The 20,121-nt window shown below is 39.1% G+C and overlaps 1 protein-coding gene across 2 annotated transcripts in view; it reads right to left on the bottom strand.

Annotated features, from left to right (window-relative positions):
* phf24 (PHD finger protein 24) overlaps positions 1–20,121 on the bottom strand; it is a 77,068-nt gene that overhangs the window by 21,920 nt on the left and 35,027 nt on the right. For both annotated transcript variants that reach the window (XM_036595765.1, XM_036595766.1), the window contains exon 3: positions 6,735–6,920. In XM_036595765.1, the coding sequence (XP_036451658.1) occupies positions 6,735–6,920 (186 nt within the window). The remainder of the gene's footprint in view (positions 1–6,734; positions 6,921–20,121) is intronic.

Genomic DNA, 20,121 nt, shown 5'->3' with positions numbered 1-20,121 from the left:
TGCAAGAACACTGTGTCCTAAATGTAATCAATATATCTAACATTTCTCTTTTTATTATATATATATTGCTTCTATAGTTTTGCACTGTGGCTAATGTGAGTGGAGTAAGAGAAAAATGATGCAAATGAGATTTTCACCACATTTTCCTTTTCCTTTAAGAGCCTAAGGCATTTCTGCTTGCTGTGCTCCAGATTGAGGGTGGTACCTGCTGATGCATAAATGCCTAGAAAAGCATGTCTGATATCAGCAAAATGTCTAATAGGTGTAAGATGAGGTGCATCGCGGATAAGACTTTAGGAAGCTGTGTCACGGTTAAAAGTGCATTAAAAGCACCTCGGCTGATGATAGTGGCAGTTACATCATTCATGACTGGAAAGAGTTGGCTGGGATGACAAGGACTGTCTAAAAATCAATGTGACAACTTGGCTAAGCGTCTTTTCTAACTGATTTTCAATGACTGTCCTTTTGCTGGAACCTGCGAGATGCTGCTGTCGTTACTGATTATCCTTCAGTTCAGTTCGATCTGTGCTGAAACTTGCCTAATAAGAGCGACTACACAGAACAACATGCAACAAATCATGTCCACTGATGACTGAGAGAAGTACTTGAACTCAGATCTAGCAGGAGGCCAACACAGACGCAGACGCAGGGGATTAGGCAGTGGGGAATATGGAGTGAGAAAAGCAGACAGATGAGCTGTGAAATGAGTCCTCTGAGGAAACACGTGTGAGACGCATCGGCAATAACAATCACAAACTGTGGAACGAGGCCGCATCACAGCTGCTAATAGCTGTTTGTAGTCCAACATGTGGAGCAGCAGGCTGGTGGGTGAGAAACTGCCCTGAAAACTGTGGAAGAGGAGAAGTGTGGGTGGGTGTGTAGGCGTGTGTGTGTTGTTATGATACATACAGCACTGAATCCGAGAGACGATTCTAGAACAGAGTGAATGGACTCTAGAACAATGTGAATGAGAAGAAAACATTCTAGAGCAAAGTGAATAGACCCTACTACAGTGTGAATGAGAGGAGAACATTCTAGAACAGAGTGAACAGACACTAGAACAGAGTAAATGGGAGAGACAATTCTATATCAGATTAAATATGAAAAACAGTTGTGGTATGGTGTGAATATGGAGAACATTCTAGAACAGTGTGAATGAACTCTAGAACAGTGTGAGTGAGGGTAGAACATTCTAGAACAGTCTGAATGGACTATAGAACAGAGTGAATGATAGAGACAATTCTAGAACAGTGCGAATGATCTCTAGAACAGTGTGAAAGGGAGAGACAATTCTAGAACAGTGAACGAATTCAAGGACAGTGGGAATGGGACAGACAATTCTAGAACAGAGTAAATGAACTCTAGAACAGTGTGAATGAGAGGCGAACATTCTAGAACAGAGTGAACAGACTCTACTACAGTGTGAATGAACTTGAGAACAGCGTGAATGGGAGAGACAATTCTAGAAAAGAGAGAATAATAGCTAGAACAGAGTGAATGGTAGGAGAACAATCTATATCAGAGTAAACTGGAAAAACAGTTTTAGTACAGCGTTAATATGGAGAACATTCTAGAACAGAGTGAATGGACTCTAAGAAAGTGTGAATGAGGGTAGAACATTCTATAACAGTGTGAATGGACTTTACAACAGAGTGAATGAGAGAGACGATTCAAGAACAGAGTGAATGAACCCTAGAACAGTGTGAATGGGAGGGACAATTCTAGAACAGAGTGAATGAACTCTAGAACAGTGTGAATGGGAGGGACAATTCTAGAACAGAGTGAATGAACTCTAGAACAGTGTGAATGAGAGGAAAACATTCTAGAACAGAGTGAAAGAACCCTAGAACAGTGTGAGTGAGAGTAGAACATTCTATGAGAGATGATTCTAGAACAGTGTGAATGAGAGGAGAACATTTTAGAACAGAGTGAATGGGCTCTGGAACAGAGTGAATGTGAGGGGAACATTCTAGAACTAAGGGGATGATAGGAAAACATTCTATATCAGAGTAAAAGGGAGACACAGTTCTAGTACAGTGTGAATGCGGAGAACATTCTAGAACAGCATGAATGTGGGAGTGTTCTTGAAAAGCCTGAATGTGGTAGAACTGCACATGTGTGCATTTTCTTGTATTTGCATACAAGTGTAAGTGTGCATGAACTTTTGGAACCAGACCAGTTCACAGACAACACCACAGTCTCCGCCACATGGCTCTATTAATGGCCTCTTTTGGCTGTTCTATGCATGCGCATAGATGCAGGAATTGTGTGCATGAATTGGTGTGCATGCATCTATAGAGGCAGTTGTGAAGACCAGTAATGGAGACCAATTCTGATTCTGATCTGATTTTTGCTCGCTAAAACACTTCATACTCTTCCAAAGAAAGCAGACCCATGATGTTGTAACAAAGCATGCTTGTAAAGCATAAGCATGAATGTGTGCATGCATTTTTGTGTTTGGATGCATGCATTGGTCTGTGTATGTATAGAATAAAGCCAATTCCCAGTCTTCAGACTCTCACACATAAAACAACGCCTCACACTCTCCACAAGCCCGCAGAACAGTTTAAGCCTGAGCGGCCTGCAAGGCTGTGATAAGCCGTGTGCTTCAGTCTGAAAGACGCTGGCAGAGTCTGACAGCCGCTCTCCGCACATACAGCTTACAAACCTCCAGCAGCCACAGAGACCACTCCATCAGACGAGTACAAACCCTCCAACATGACACAATGATCCACTACATGCTCTTTTTTCCCTTAACCTTTCCCAAGCGCAGCACCAGGGGGAATCTTGATGTAAATGAGTTGAGCCTGACCTAAGTAAATGCAAAATGACCTTAAGGGTAAAAGGTGGTTAGATACACTCTATGTTGTGTATGGAATAAACACGGAGACAATGGATTGAAATGGCTGGTTTGCTCTGAGAATAGTCAAACTGATACCAACTCATTTTCGGGTATTGTAGCATCCAGCTACTGGCTCATATATCCACAAATGTTGTTAGTGAAAAGTGTGTACATGTTTGTGTGCTATTATGTTGGTCTGTGGGCTAGTTAGTGCAGTGCCTACAGTCAGGTGAAAGTGTACGGGTGAAGTGACCTGCCTGCTGTCTTATCCATTTCAGCAGTGATTAAGATTCTCACCTACTGCTATGTTCAATAAAAGAGCATTTACTTAAAGCGCTATTTTTCCCGCTGTTTATTTTTTTGCTGATGCCACAGTATCACACATTTCCCAAGGTTGAGATGAGGGCTCAGATCAGTCAGGGTTATCTATTAGTGCACACAGTATTGTGCAAAAGTCAGAAACCACTCTTCACCTTTATTTATTTCATTTCCATTAAATATTAAGATAATTTAATATAAGATAACCCATGTGCACAAGGATTGAGAAAGTCAAAAGAAAACAAGTTAAAAATAGAAGTTTCCAAAATTAGTGTTCCTAACAACCAACTGGGACACATAACTACAGCAGGACTCTTTTTTAGTCCTGCTCCCGCCCACTCCCAAAAGATTTCATCCCACTCCCACAGAAAATCAGAGTGATTTGTCCTGCTCCAGCTCATAACCAAAATGTTTTGGCTTGCTCCCACCTGTGCAGTTCCATCAATGCAAACTGACATCCAATATTTGATATAGTCTATTCACAAATACACTATTCTCTGCGGAAATAACACAGCAGTCATGGTCATCAGGCTCTTCATCCTATAACTTCATCCTATGCCACTTACATCCAGTAAAGACAAAGCAGGAATTAAACCACAGAGTGGTTATTTTTGGTGTTTTGGCAGCTGTGGCTGTCGGAATGAAGGCTCTGCCATTTCTGTAAGCTACAAGAATTTGCATATTGTTCATGATCGGCTGCTTCGCAACTCTTTAGAATGACTTAATTCATTTTTAATGGTTTACTGTTTTCATTTTATACTGTTTATATATATATATATATATATATGATTTGATGATCATTCTACTTTATTTAGGCTGTTTATTAATTTGCAGGATTTCTCATCCTCGTCCCTCGTCCCTCTCCTGCCTGCAGGGGGCTTGTTACCCACCCACTCCCATGCCCAGCACTGAAAATTAGTCCTGTGTCGCAAGATATTGTGGTGGGTCCTGCAGGTACAGGGGGAATCCTCTGAGAGTGCAGACCTCTACTCCTAATTACCGTGCAAAAAAGTAAACAGTATATTACGCTTTCATCTTTGAGAGAGAGGAGAAAATCAAGCTGATTCAGATCTGGAAAAATCCACAGGTGTTTCTGTCCATCCTTCCACTGTGAGAAGACAACTCAGCGCTATGGGTCTGAAAGGATATGTAGCTGTCAAAAAGCCTCACTGAGAAAAGGAGACAGGATTGGAAATACCACTAATTCTCTTTTCTTATTTTCAAGGCAAATATCCCAGTGCCAATACCAATACTTTCAAAAGAGGGAATTCTATTTGCTTTCTACAGTGAAAACCAGAAGAACAGTGGATGTTAAAATTATATTTGAAAGTCTTTGCATTGCTAAAAAATAAACTGCCACATAAATTGTCTGTTTAGAGAAAAACAGCCAATTTTAATGTCACACATCCCTCCGGCTCTGAGATGCTCATGAACTCCATTTCCCAGAACCCTCTTGGGGATTACATGACCGATGACTCTTCTCAGCGATCATCGATCACCTTCTCCTGAGTACTAATCTTGCACACCTGTTCTGTCATGTGTCTAGTTAGACTGAGTATAAATCCCTGGCTTTTAGACTAGTTACTTTGCGAGGTATTGCTTCTTCGAGTGAGAGCTACTGAGCGTTTTTCCGATTGCCTTCTTGTTACTGTTTTGTCTGCCTGGAATTTTTCGACTCTGTCTGCTTGTCTCTGCCCCTTTGAATTGGTTGCCTGGTTGTAATGATTTTTCTTTTCTGTCTTTGGATTTTTTCGTATTTGACCTCTGCCTGTTTCACGACTACAAGTTTCGCTTGAGCCCTTGACAAAAAAAGGCCTCTCTTTTTGATTTTTACCACAAGCGTCTGATTCGTCTGGTTGCATCACATTTAACATATATACAGCAAAATTTAACACCCCAATCAAAGTACATTTTGTTGATTTTCTTAGTGAAAATAAGATAATAAGTAAGGAATGTAAAAAAGACATTTTAGTGCACAGTTAAATTGCTGAATTTAACATACTGTAAAAACATAAAATGTAAAATGTGCCAAAACTTTTGCATGACCATTTTTTCTTTCCCCCAATATGTTCAATGCAGCAAATAAACAGTAATTGTGCATTAACAGAAGTTAACTTCTCTGTAGAGGAACTTATTTTCAAAACCAACAAAACATGAAATTTGCCCAGGGCGCACAAACGTTTGCATACGACTGTAACTCCAAATGATGTGCAATTAAAGAGCATTCACTGTGTCTCATGGGGCTGTCTGTGCTTGTGTGTGTGTGGGTGAGAAGTAGAGGGAGAGTTCGGAGCAGAAAATAGTTCCTATCCTTCACATTAATTTGCTCTTTGATTTTCCTTTTTTTTAACTTTTTCTCTGTCTGTTTAAGACTGATGTAGATTCAGTTTATATAAAGAAAACACCTAGTTTTGATAAGGTCATATGAGGATCGACCGTCAAAAAGAAACATCAGGCTCAGAAGAATCACCATTTCAGAATCGATCTGCACATCTCTTATCAGACCAATGGATTGTCCACCCTCAACATCACTAAATTTGGGATTACCAAAAGTGCAACCAACTTCTGAAACTGAACTTTGGAGGTGTGGCTGCAGATTCCTTTGAAAAACTGAAAGTGAGTCTCGTAAAAAGAATGGAAGCTGTAGTAAAGGTTAAGAGTGGACACACAGAATCTAACATTATGTTTAGTTGTTGATGCTTCTGCGTAAATTTCTATTTAATGAATGATATAAATTGACAAATTCTATACAAGCCAGTTTTATTTACAGTGAGTAGGTTTGCAGTTACTGCAGGCCACAGACTTACAGAGTGCAGCTCATTTTTTGCTGCACTGTAAAAATGAGGGGGCAGCTCTACTGAAAATGATATAGTAGCTGATTACATGGCTTTTCTTGAGTTGACTCAGCTTGAGGATACAAGAGTTCACATAACTCAAATGTCTCAGTTGAGTAAAAAATCTCAAAGCTACAGTTTCTAGGCTTGTATCTCAGTTAGATAAACAAAATAGAATTCACATTTTTCACCCAGTTTCCCCACTAGCTGACAATCCTTCCATCACACAGTTTCGTCTGGCTTTTTTTTTCCTCCTGGGCTTCTGGATATAGACACCTGTGGCATTGCTGGAACTCAAACTCACAATCTTCTGATGTTGGGATGACTTATTAGACAGTTGCACAACATGAGACCACACCATTAAGCAAAGCTGAAAGAACAAATATTGCCTATTGCGTATTATGCTTTGTGCTTCATGTGTTCCTGAGTGGTACAAAGACCTAATCATTACTACACCAGGAGTTGGTCAGTTTGAACCCTTGTCAACTCAAGAAAAGCCATGTAATCAGTTACTACATTAGAGTTCATTTACCAGCTCCCTCTGCCCTCCAGCATGGTCACTGACAGGTTGAGAGTGGTCCACCACCCAAAAATGTCCAGAACAAAGAGTGGCTCTGTGAGGGAAAATGGTTAGCACAAACTGTGCATCTATAGATGGTCTCTAACTGTACACCAGCAAGGTGGAGCTAAGAGAGGGGTTTCTGATAAAGTGAGCTAAGAGTTTATGTGTGTAGACTCACGCAGTAGTAGCAGCTCCAGCCTGTAGTTGTGTGTGCTGACTCCCGCATCTCCTGCAAAGCGTCTGCCCGCAGGTATCCAATCTCTCGCAAGCAGCCATCGTGAAACACCCTCGTACACGTCCGGCACGGGAACAGATCATCCGCCGTCCATACCTCACACACCTCACACATCTCATCATTGACCGGCTGACCAGAGAAGAGCCAGAAAGAGAACAAACAACAGACACGTTGGGGTCAGTCAGCAGTAAAATATAATAAGACTGTAATAAAGGTCAGTAGTAGGTAGCTGACCATAATATCGCTATAAATAAACAGAAGTTAAATCTGATATCTTGTGAATCTCATTAGAAACTGAATAGAATCCACACTAGACATGACACATCAGTGTAGCGTGTATGTGAAACATGAGTGACCAGTCCAAGACTTCAGCTCTGTAGTATAAACACTTCAGGCGGGAACATCTGCTCTTTTTTTATTCCTAATTAAAAGTTTGGTAACACTTACTTGAAGGGTGTCTACATAACACATTTGTAATATCTTACATAAACACTTAATAATAATAATTCATAACTATTTAAATCAACATAAATTCATAAAGCATACATGATACATGATACTAATATGAAATACTATGTCATTTCACTGAAAGATTTTTTTTTCAAAATAAAAGTCCTCCTTTTCTATTTCGATAAACTATATTATTTTCAGTGAAATGCCTCATCTCAGGGCAGCCAAAATAATAATGACCTGGCTTTACCCCTTTGGTCATTAAGTGCTTTGACGCTTTCAACTTCTTTGTAATTCTTTGTTTCTTCTTAAGCATTTATATTTTGCATTTTTGTTCTTTCCGCCTTTTACTTTATATGTTCTTTAACATTTTTATTGTGCCAAAGGGTAAAATCAACAAAACATTGTTGAGGAAAATGTTATTTATACTAAGTTTAACTCCCTTGGAGTTAAATGCTAGCCTTGTTAGTGATGTTCCTCCTCGCTTATGGTACTGAAGAAGGCACAGTTGTGCGTTGGTTACCCCATTTAATTGCCACTCTTTGAGGCTAAATGTTGCACTGTTATCCCAAGTATTAATAAATTCTGTTTTACCTCAAAAGTGATGGAACCTAACCAGACTGAAATGCATGTTCTGTGAATCTTTAAACTGCAATGCAAAGTAGTCTACTTATATTAATCTGGCTATTTAGCATCTACAGAGAATGGATGAGTATTATGGTCCTGTAAAATTCCCACCACCATACTAAGATTCAGTCAAATGATTGTTCATAGCATATTTATGAGTAATTTACTGTCCATATAATAACTGACACGGAAATCAACAAATGTTTAAGAAAAATCAAAAAAAGAATTAGATGAAACTATAGGTGAAAAATGTCAAAGCACTTAATGGCCAAAGGGATGGCTAAAAATGAGGTGTTTACTGAAAATAAAATGACATTGTAGTCCATATTAATGTCATGTAAAACATGTACACTTTATAAATGTTGATTTAAACATTCATTAAAATGTTATGAGGTGTAAATGTAAGATGTTGTAAATGTGTTATGTAGACACCCTTCAAGTAAAGTGTTACCAAAATTTTCATAGTTTTCAAGTTTTTTTGATGAAAACATAATTATAAATTTTTACTGTTGTTTCCTCACATAAAACAATCATATGCACTTCAACTCCTGCATTGTTAAAAAGCTGTGCCCAGCACTGACACTAACTAATTAGCTAAATAAATAAATCAATACAAGAGTGTTAACATGCACCTTGCAAAATGCAAATTAGTTTCTTCTTTGTTTAGAAAAGAAAATTGGGCCTCATTCGCCCACACACATCTTCCTATGTTTTTTCTTAAATTAGTTCTTGAGAGGGCAGCACGGTGGCGCAGTGGGTAGCGCTGTCGCCTCACAGCAAGAATGGCCTGGGTTCGATTCCCGGCTGGGTGACCAGGGTCATTTCTGTGTGGAGTTTGCCTGTTCTCCCCGTGTCTGCGTGGGTTTCCTCCGGGTACTCCGGTTTCCTCCCACAGTCCAAAGACATGCAGTTAGGCTGATTGGACATGCTGAATTGCCCCTAGGTGTGAGTGAGTGTGTGAATGTGTATGTCTGTCTGTCTGCCCTGCGATGGACTGGCGTATCCTGCCTTCCGCCCAATGACAGCTGGGATAGGCTCCAGCACCCCACCGCGACCCAGAGGGATAAGCGGTTTAGATGATGGATGGATGGATAGTTCTTGAGAAAGGTCCTAAGAAAAAGTCTATGTCAGATTCATGACATGTTCTTAAAGCACTGAATTGTTCGCCCCTCAGTGCTCTTGAGTGTGCGTAGATTCTGTTCTTACCTAAGAACAAATCCCAAACAAGAAAACACTGGTGAATGCCAGAATGTTCGTGAAAACTGCGTAAGTGGATTTTAGAAGAAATTTCTTCTTAAAAACAGTTGGTGAATGAGACCCAATGATTAGCCGTGTTAATGTGTGATATACTGTTGTGTCTAGATTGTGACAGTTTGTACCTGTGCAAGATCTGTATGTCTAAAGATAAACTTGAATCGTGATAGTAGTAGTAGTACTACATGCTTTGAAGGGTAGAATCTACAACCATCACACCATCTAAAACATCCCTTTTGAACAGCAACAGCAAAATCTCATATTTGATCTTGTAAATCTTGTATTTGAGCCTCTTTGGGCCTGTGGCCGTCCGAGGCCGTTCGAGGCCCCATGACAGTCAAATCAAATCATGTTTATTGTTACATCACATTGACACAGTTGTGAAGGTGAGTGAAAATCTTAGGTGTGTACCCAACATTGTAGTCCTTAAATACAGAAGTAAATAAAAAGTATATAAAAACATACACATTAGACACTAAATACATATCGTCAGAGAGTCTATGTTGTCTATTGTCATTGTAACATGTAATTTGTTTTGATATTGAAATGTTATCTATGTTTTCTCTTTATTATTGTTGAAAATGTTTATGGGGGGTGGGTTAATGGATTTCAATGACAAGCAAATATACCTGAGACAGTGATTTGAGAGAACACAAGACGCCGAGGTGCTCAAGAGTGCCATAAGAATAACATTAGAAAAAAACAGTCCTGTGAAATGAACTGTAGACTAAGAAATACAAGCTAATTAGCAGAAACAAAACCACAAGTGAGCCTCTGTTCAGAGGCAGGCTCCTCAAGACTGCACAAATTAAGTTACTTTCCCAATTTACTTCGCAAATAATAGTTAATTACTTCTATTTCTTTTTGGACAAGAAGCTTGACCTGTATCGCTTAGAATGTATAATTTTTACAATGAGACTTTAATTACTGTTTTATTTCAAGTCCAGTTCAGAGCCACAACAACAAAAACTGTCAGCTGTGCAGTTACTTAATGTCTGCACTGTATAAAGCAGTCTAAACCGCAGCCTCATCATTCTTATATAAAGGTTTACCCAAATCAAATTAAAGGGCCCTGATGTGGTTTTATGTACTAACAATGCTCATAGTTCATCTTTACACAACTGTTTTCCAACCTCTCTTTATCCCCTAGAATTAAATAGGCTGTTTTTTGTTACTGACTGATATGTATATAAGCCTTGCTCTGATTGGCTGCCCTGTGTTGCACCTCATTCAATAAGCTCACAGAGCAGAAACACTCAATATGACTGGGTGGAGCTGAACTGCTGTAGTCCGAACAGGTGCATATATGTAAATGTGTTGGCTTTCATGACATCACAGAAATAGTAATTTAAAAATGGCCTGTTTTTACAGCTTAGTTTCCATATATGGACTGCATTTTGAAACTTTTACAATGTCTACCTATAATACTTTCATCTCTTTTATATCAAAAAAATGTAAGTATTAACCCATTCTTGATTCAGCGATACAGTGCTTGCACATGAATAAACTTTATTGCCTCCAAACAATTATTGTCAAAAGTAAGTAAACAGAAAGACAGTGATTGTGTTGATGTGATGTATTTCATTAATGTGGAGATGAACTAAATCAAAGCTCTTTTCTCTGTCAGTTGCGTAAACTGTGTAAGAGAGGAGACCATAAACTATCATTTCAACATTTCAACTACTGTCTTTCCTCTTCTGCCCACACTGAGATGCAGCCAGTATGTACTAACAGGATAATACAGTCATTTTGTCTGTAGATTTGACTGCGCTGTAGAGCAGTTTGGTCTGCTGTCTTCGACCCTCATCTGAACTTGTATTTCCATAATCAAATTTTTATAGTCACTCCATTAACCCTCTTCCATTTGCGAGATTTAAATATAGAAATAATCTCCCCTGCGTGGCTCTGAGTGTTGCAGCGGCACAGCTGCTTCAGCCGCTGCTCAGTTTACATCTCGCAATTTCATAGCAGGAGTCCATACAGGCTGAGCTGCTTTATGAAGCAATGAAGCCAAATAAGTTGTATATATACTTTATAAGAGGTTACATTTTGAAAGATACCTCCACTAAACATCTCACCTGCAGTGTTTTTTCTTCCAAAATATATTTGATTATTAAAGTACTTATTAAAGAAAAGTGAAGTAAAACACTCTTAACTGTTATAAAATCACACACTCACCTCAAGTGACTTATTGCATTTCTTAAATGCCGACAACATGAATACCTTTCAGTTATTATTAATTATAATCATAATAAACAATTCTTTCACAAAGAAACTCATTTAGAGTGAACTAATATTGCCAATACACAATGGGCCTCATTCACCAACCATAAAACTCACTTTCGCAGTTTTCACAAAGATTCTGACATTTATCAATGTTTTATGTGGAATAAGTTCTTAGGTAAGAACAGAATCTACACACATTCAAGAGCACAAAGGTGTGAACAGTTCTGCGGTTTAAGAACACATCATGAATCTGATGTAGACTTTTTCTTAGGACCTTCACAAGAAGAAGTTTAAGAAGAAACTTACTGAGATATTAGTGAACAAGGCCCAATGTCCTCCTGCTCACAGACATTTCTGTTCATCATTTCAATTATCATATAATAATGAAAATGTCATCACTTAGTGGCATTTAATACAGAAACCCCTGCCTTGTGGCTGACTTTACACAGTGACACGTTCATGCTGCTAGTTGCATGTTGTAAGTTGCATGCAAGTTAACAACTTGACACATCTTTCTGTGAAATTAGGGGTTATCAAGTGAGAAAAAAAAATTAATAACTTAGCTACGTAGATGATGACAGCAGCCTAGAAGAATGAACGGCGGTACAAGCTGCTGTTGAATTAGCTGGTAGCATTAGCTGGCTAATTAGCTGTTTGCAAAAACGATAGCTTTGAGAAACCCTATGTGTCAGTTATCGTGGCTCAGGATGGCTACCAACCTTGCATTAAGTCAATCAAGATGATTTCCTTTTCAACCATCTGGTGAACATCCTCTGTTTTATTTTCTATGTCCATTAATTCAGTGAAAGTGAGTTGCATGACACTTGCCATTATGCAGCCCAAGTAAATTTTAGTTTCATGTAAGTTTCAAGCAACCAAAATTCCTAAATGGGACTTTTTTGCATATATGCACTGGTATATTTTGGTGCAGAAGCCATTATTTTAAGTGATACATAGTGCACTATGTAAGGAGTCGAGAGCCATTTGAAAGTCAGGCCTATTAGGGGAAAAATGTACAGTACAGTGTGAATTAGCATTAACTTTGCAGTGGTAATTTGGTGAGTGTAAAAATAATGCTAAGTTCCACTGTGTCGCACATCCTCTCGACTCCTTATATAGTGCACTTAAAATAATGGCTCCTGCACCCAAACAGTATCTAATTAAGAGCCATTTAGGATTTAACCACATGTGCACAATTCCATATACACACATAAGATATTCTTTACTTTTTACCTTGCAGTTTTCAGTGAATCATTCAGTTAACAAAGCCTCACACTGAATTCTAATGGAGGGGCAGTTCAGTCTGGCAGCCATCTGCCAAGTTGATGTACCTAGTTCTAGTTGTTTAGAAGTTGTCAGCCACTTATGTTTCAACTAAACTGGGTTCTTACTTCATCTATCACTACTCTGTGATTCATGTGAGCACAGCACAATGTTCTTTACTGATTTGGCGTATTAATACAGAATGTGGGCGTGTGTGTATTTTACCTTGGCAATTAGAACCGGAAGTAACTCAATTATCAAGTCAATTTTCCAAAATCAATAGAGTGGAATCACCACCTTTAGATCAATTATTTACAATGCATTTTTACACCCCTACTAACTGGCATTCATTATGTATACCTTCAAACGTCACCGCAGTCAAATGTAATAAATAAAAAACAGCATGTTTCCGGCCTGTCACCGTTATTCCTGTCCACGTCCTCAGAGCACATTTAACTGCAGCCGCTTGGGCTGTAAAATCAATTCAGAGCTACTTATGTAATGGATGGTTATATTTTTTTATGCTCTTCATGCCAGAACTGGCTGACCTCATTAATGTCAGCTTAATCAGCATTCCAATTAGCCTCCCACAAAACACCCATACAGGGGAACAAGCGTTCCTCATTCTGCCTCTCTCCTCATAATCCCAGCACTAGCAAAATTGTGAATGTGCTACAATTTGGATATGAAACAGAGGATTTTAGGCGCCTTATGATTTAATCCGCTGTATAATACACTGATAAAAAAACAATTTAGCCTTCGTCATTGGTGTACACAGGATAACAAATAACAAATGTCATTCAACCTTAAAACATACATCTTGTGGTAGCACAGTCATGTCAAATATGCAGATAGTGCTTCTAATGAGTGAATTCAGCTACTTTGCTGGAGCTCTGGAGTAGTCATGGAGCGTAAGGTCACCAAGCCCTATGCCAAGCGTGGGTTAGAGGTGTATAAAGCCCCCCCAGCACTGGGCTGTGGGGCAGTGGAACTGTGTTCTCTGGAGTGATGGAGCTCCATCCAGCTGCACCTATAGAGTAAGTGGAGCTGATAAAATGGACAGTGAGCGCAGAAACAAGGAGGTGGTCATAATGTTATGCCTGATTGGTGTATTTATTTATTTAAAATATTGAAGCTTATTGAAGCTTTGCTAGATAACTTGCTACACTGCAAAAACTGATGTTGTAGCAGGTGAACACATCTTTAATCCTTAATATTAATATCAAAAATATTATTTTTGATTATGAGAATGTGAATGTAAGAATATTGCAAGGTGATTCAACCCATTTCCACACGTTGCTGCTTGTTTTAAGTAATTTTATCTAGTCAAGTTGTCTTATTTCATTGGTAGATGATTGTACTTATTTCATGCAATAATACTTTAAACAACTAAAATGGTCTCCCCATGAAATAAGACACTTTAATTAGATAAAATGGCTTAAAACAAGTAAAAAACGCCCAGAAATAAGTACAATAATGTTATAATATAATATTTTCAAGTCAAGTCAAAGTTTATTTATATAGCGCTTTTTACAACAGCCCCCATGAGCACCGCCAATGGCCACATTGGCAGGAAAACTCTCTAAGAGCAGGAGAAGGAAACCTTGAGAGGAACCAAGCCTCAAAAGAGGAACCCATCCTCCTCTGGTCGACATCAGATAGCAAACAATAACAGCAAAGAATGAGGTTTGACCATCAGTATAAGATACGGAACAAGGGAAAAGCAGGAAAAGCAACGTCTATGATTTAAATAATGCAGCAGCATCATCAGGAGGGTCAGTTCATGCAGGTGAGGTCTGCTGTGCTCTACAGCAGGAAGCTCCATGGTGGTCAGATTGGTCCAGAAAGCTGGCGAGCAGCGGGCACGTTTGACTGCATGTCAGTCAAACAGCCCCTTCCTGTCAATCTAAGTGGTTCTTGGTCATTCTATGCAACAAAATCCATCAGTTTCTCTGAGAGTTAGTGATGCGTCGGTGGCACACGAGTCAGGGCTTTGAGCCAATGTTTTAGGTGAACGTTGGGATTCATCTTGCATTAAGGAGCTGTTTTTTTTTCCAGTAAATTAGAACAAAACAAATGGTTACACAGTTTTACTATCCACAACACCTGTTGCTTGATGTGTTGTACTCTTTGGGTGTGGTTTTGTTCTGGGGGGTTTTCATATAATTCTTAGCTGTGTTTCCAAGTGTGCCTTATTAGTTCTTCTGATTTTTGACTTCTACCTGCCTTTGTGTATTGATGACTGGTGGTGGGATTTGCCTGCATTTTGCTCGTCTGCCTTGTGATTTCTGCCTCTCAAAGCTCATCCTGTGAAACCACTTATCAACATCTGACTTATTAGATGTTTGTTTTTTTTAAATAACAAACATAACACAATTTTTGTTCATTATATTATTATATTATTACAAGTATTATAAATGTTTAATTGAATAATAAACAACAGCACTAACACAGCTAGTTTTGATTAATTCAAAATAGACAAAGCTACTGAATGAAGAGCCAGACTGTTATTCATAAGCTGAACCAATTGATCTGACTCACTAAAACCGATAGAATGCACACACTGCTGTGAATAATCAGAAGTAGGACATACTAGAGGCTGAAACTGCTGCCATTTTTATCCGATATTAATGAGTTTAAATGATTTACCTTACTTGTTCTAATCTTTAATGAATTATTGTAAACACCAGGATGAATTCACTGTAATATAAATTCTGATTTCTCATCTGCATAGTTATATATTTGTCTGGAAACAGATTAAACATTAATATCACACAGTGTATCACATATATGTTTCATTCATATACTAGAATACTGCATTTCCTGAAGAAAATGCAGAGTGACTGCACAGTTGCTAAGGTGTTGCTAGCTGTTTTTACTGGTTTACTGAGTGGTTTTAGGGAGTTGGCAAGAGGTAGCTATGTGTTGTTGAAAATGAACAGGAATCTGTGAGAGGAAGGAGGGATGAAAAAACAACACATAGGGGTCAGTTTGCCTGTGGATTAGAGCTTAGGGATCTGCCCTGAGTTACTACTTGCAGTTTGGTGGCTGTCATAATAAATAAAGATTAGGGCTGAGAAAAAATGACAAACAGATGAGTGCGGGTCAGAACAACATTGAATTCATGCTTGGGGGCCTGCCCTGAGATAATATATGCGAAATGGTGTCTTTCGGTCGAGCAGAAGTAGAGTAAAAGAAAAAAGAAGAAGAATGCAAATCAGGTAACGATAGTGTTGCGCATTGCAAAGCATTGCAAATCACTAATAAACCCATTCTGAGTGATTTAATGTGAAATAAATCATTATAGAGAAACTCACAGACTCAGATTTCTTTACAGTGGTGGTGATAGGAAGCAGGGGTCGCCATGACTACAACACAAATATAGACATTTTATTTATTATCCAAAACCACCAGAACCTACAGTCTTCTGAGTTTTATATGGAATGAAGATGAAGATGATGATGATGATGATGATGATGATGATGATGATAAAATAGTGGTAGATCTGAAAAAATTAAGTTTTCTTTGGAGACTATTTTGCCTCATAACACCCTGCATGTACCCTTCCAGCAATAAGGTTTTCAGAATAATGTAAAATAGTGTACCGAACTATCATAAAACACTGTCTCAGACATCAGGCAGTGTATTCATAACCATTTTGTGCAATAATGTTCTGTGGAGAGCTTTTATGCTAATATGTAAGCATTAAACTCTTTAGACGTCTGGTTCCTATCACAGTGAACAGTTGTGACTCAGTTTGTTTCTATAGAACGGAACATTTCACACCAAACCACTCTGACCTCTGGGGCCTTGTTTACATATGAACAACCGAAATACACAGTTTTTCCGTTTTCTGTTTTTTTACAATGCAGGAGGGTCGTTGATTAAGAATTTTGGTCTTTCCTTCCCTCACAGCCTCCATCAGTGAAGCAGAGTGACATCAGTCTCTGAGTGTGTGGGTGTAAGACGTCCTTTCTCACTCTGGGCTGATCCCGACTGCCAGAAATGGTCACAGTCACCTTGTCACTCGCCAATCATTCTCACTGTCAGAGGGATTTCATTTGACCCAGAACAGCGGCCCACCTTCTCTGAGTTGAGAAGAGTCTGCCTGCCAATGCAATTACCCCCCAATTTCCTCTGAGCTTTAACCCTGCTAGGTCCTCAACGGCATAGACACCCTGGAATGCCTCTTTTTTGCATGTTGTTTAATTATCTATCTCTCACAGCTCATTGAAACAAGCAGAGAAACCATGTGGAAAATGCAGGTACTGTCAATCCACACCACAGTTGTGTCTGTAAGTAGTAGAGGAGATATTTTTTGCTGTGTTTTTGCTGTTGTTTGACTTCAGAACAAACAGACTGATCAGGCTCAATCCTGTATATACAGAATATAAATCAAATGTAAATGTAACTCATCACATAACTAACTATATCCTGAGGTATGTACTTATGCTATATGCTTATTCCACCCATTTTTCAATTTTTTTTACATAACGCAGTGGTTGAGATGTAAAAAAGTCATTCAGAGTGGTGTGAAATGGTTCATTCTAGAGAAGCTAGCTGACTTTACAGCAGTTTTGATAGGGGTCACCATGTCTACAACACAAATATAGCCATTTTATTTATAGTTCAAAACCACCAGTGAACCTATACATGTCTTCTGAGTTTTTATTTGGAATGTTAATATTGGCAACATAGTGGAAAACCTGAAAATATAAGTTTTCTTTGGGGTCTATCTTGTCTCACAACATCCTGCATATACCCCTCCACCATGTCTGTATTTTAAAAAGACCAAATTCTTACCTCAAAACTTACGTTAAACAACAGTTTAGACATAAGGCAACATATTCGCAACCCTTTTGTGTAAAAACTTTCTCAGAGGGAGGTTTTAGAGGTGAACGTCTGGTTCCTATTACCACCACTGTGAATAATTCAGACTGAATAAGTCTCTCTAGAACGGAGCATTTCACACTTTGTTTAAATGTTAATCATTTTGTTATGCAGAAATTTTGAAAAATTCTCCTTTGAGTCTGGTAAATGGATACAAACATAATTAATTTAATGCAGTTATTTGATGTTTGAACCAGACAAGCTTTTCAAAATAAATACAGATGAATATTTTTGTCATAATAAATATGATTAGTGCAAAGAGGCTTTGTCAAACATTGACAGATTTATTTTAGACCAGAATAAGAGGAAATATCAGAAAAATAAAATAAAATATAAATGACATCTATAGTATGTTTTTGATGAATCAGTGTATAAAGTGTATATAGGGGGAATATTGACTTATTTTCATTGCAAGTCTGAGTTGTAACAATGTGTTGAACTAACCACAGCCGCTCACTTAAGCCACCCACCCCCACTATCCCCAACCCTGTGCTGTGACTGTACTGTTTTTGTACTGTGACTGTACTATTACTGTACTATGACTGTATTATTACAGTACTGTTACTGTACTGTGGCTGTACTGTTACTGTGCTGTGACTGTACTGTGACTGTACTATTACTGTACTGTGACTGTTACTGTACTGTGACTGTATGATTACAGTACTGTGACTGTACTATTACTGTACTATGACTGTATTATTACAGTACTGTTACTGTACTGTGGCTGTACTGTTACTGTGCTGGAACTGTACTGTACTGTACTGTTACTGTACTGTGACTGTTACTGTTGGACTGATTACAGTACTGTGACTGTACTATTACTGTACTATGACTGTATTATTACAGTACTGTTACTGTACTGTGGCTGTACTGTTACTGTGCTGTGACTGTACTGTGACTGTACTGTTACTGTGCTGTGACTGTACTATTACTGTACTTTGACTGTACTATTACTGTACGATTTGGCGTCCTGTTTCATAACTATCCATTTGCTTTCAGCTCTCCAACTAAATAGCCCAACACCTTTACCATCGACTTCACAAGACCCTCTGAGTGAGCGTGAACGCTCACAGCAAACGAGTGCAGAGTGAGGAGCCTCTCTCTCCGCTCTCCTGCGCCGCACTGCCGCCAAGAGAGCGGCTGAGTAAACAAAGCCTCAGTGTGGAGGGTCCTCAACCAGCAGCACGCTGTCAGCCTCACTGACCCGAATTAATCAGCTGGACCCTAGTGGCGCTCGCCCACTCTCTCTCTCTCTCTCTCTCTCTCTCTCTCTCTCTCTCTCTCTCTCACCCTCTCTCTTTTTCTTTCTCTCTCTATCTCTCTCTCTCTCACTCTTTTTCTTTCAATTTCTCTTACACACGCTCTCTTCTCTCTTTCACCTTTTGACCCTGTCTCTCGCTCCTTTCTCTTTTCAGTTTTCAGTTTCAGTTCAAGGTGCTCTCTCTTTCTCTCTCTCTCTTTCTCTCTCTCTCTTTCTCCTTCTGTCTCTCTTATTCTGTGTGTCATGCTCTCTCTTTTAATTTCTTTCTTGCGTGCTCTCTTCTCTTTCACCTTTTTGCCTTTTCTCTTTCTCACTGTGTTTTTCCTCTCTCTCTCTCTCTCTGTTTCTCTCTCTCTCTCTCTGCTGTAGGATGTTCTGTTTGTGGTAATGATGCAGGTGAGCTGTAGATAAGTAGGTTAAGTAGGTAAATCTGTTTTTCTTTCCTGTTTTTCTTCCGGCCTCTTTTCTCTTTTAACTGCTTAATTGCGACTCTTCTCTAAATGATGCATAAATAAGGGGATTTCAGGTCAAAGTCTCTCTCTCTTTCTCTTTCTTTCTCTCTTGCCTTTTTCTCTCAGTCTCTTTACTTCCCTCTTCTCTCTCTCCATCATGTCTCTCTCCCTTTTATCTTTCTCTCATTCTTCTCTCTCTCCATCTTATCTCTCATATCCTCTTCTCATTCGCTCTCTCTCTCTCTCTCTTCTGCCTTTTTCTCTCCCTGTTCTTTTTCTCAATATCTTCTCTTTCTCTATCCTCTCTCTCTGTCTCTCTCTTTTCTTTATCTTTCCCTCTCTCTCTTTTGCTTTTTTACCTATCTCTTTCTCTTTCTTTATTTATTTGTTGTCTCTCTCTTCTTTCTTATTTCTTTTGTTTCTCTTTCTTTCTTTCCTTCTTTCTTTCTTTCTTTTTTCCTCTCTCTTTCTTTCTTTCTTTCTTTCTTTTCTCTCTCTCTCTTTTTTCTCTCACTCTTTCTTTATTTGTTTTCTCTCCCTCTCTCTCTCTCTCTCTCTCTCTCTCTCTCTCTCTCTCTCTCTCCTCATTCCGCCCACAGACTGTTTGGAAGTAAACAGGAGAAACAGAGTAACGGTCACTCAGCTCTGCCGATGAAGCAGAAGTTACCCTTTAACAGAGAGCTGGAATCCAACTCTAACTTTCTGAGGATGAAAGACTGAAGTGGTCTGAGGAAACAGAGCCGCCCCCGCAGCCGAGCGCGCTGGGCCCGTTTGGGATCAGTGTGGGAATAAAAGGCCGGACTGACGCGCGTTTTGTACCTCTCATGAAAGAAGGTCTCAGATGGGTGAGATGTGAATCAGGGCTCTGGATCGGCTCGCTGGGCTGCGCACTAGATGACATTTACAC

This window comes from Colossoma macropomum, unplaced genomic scaffold (genome assembly GCF_904425465.1).
Source record: "Colossoma macropomum unplaced genomic scaffold, Colossoma_macropomum, whole genome shotgun sequence".
Lineage (NCBI taxonomy): Eukaryota > Metazoa > Chordata > Actinopteri > Characiformes > Serrasalmidae > Colossoma > Colossoma macropomum.
The sequence above is the reverse complement of the archived record's forward strand: the minus strand, read 5'-3'. Positions and strand labels throughout refer to the sequence as shown.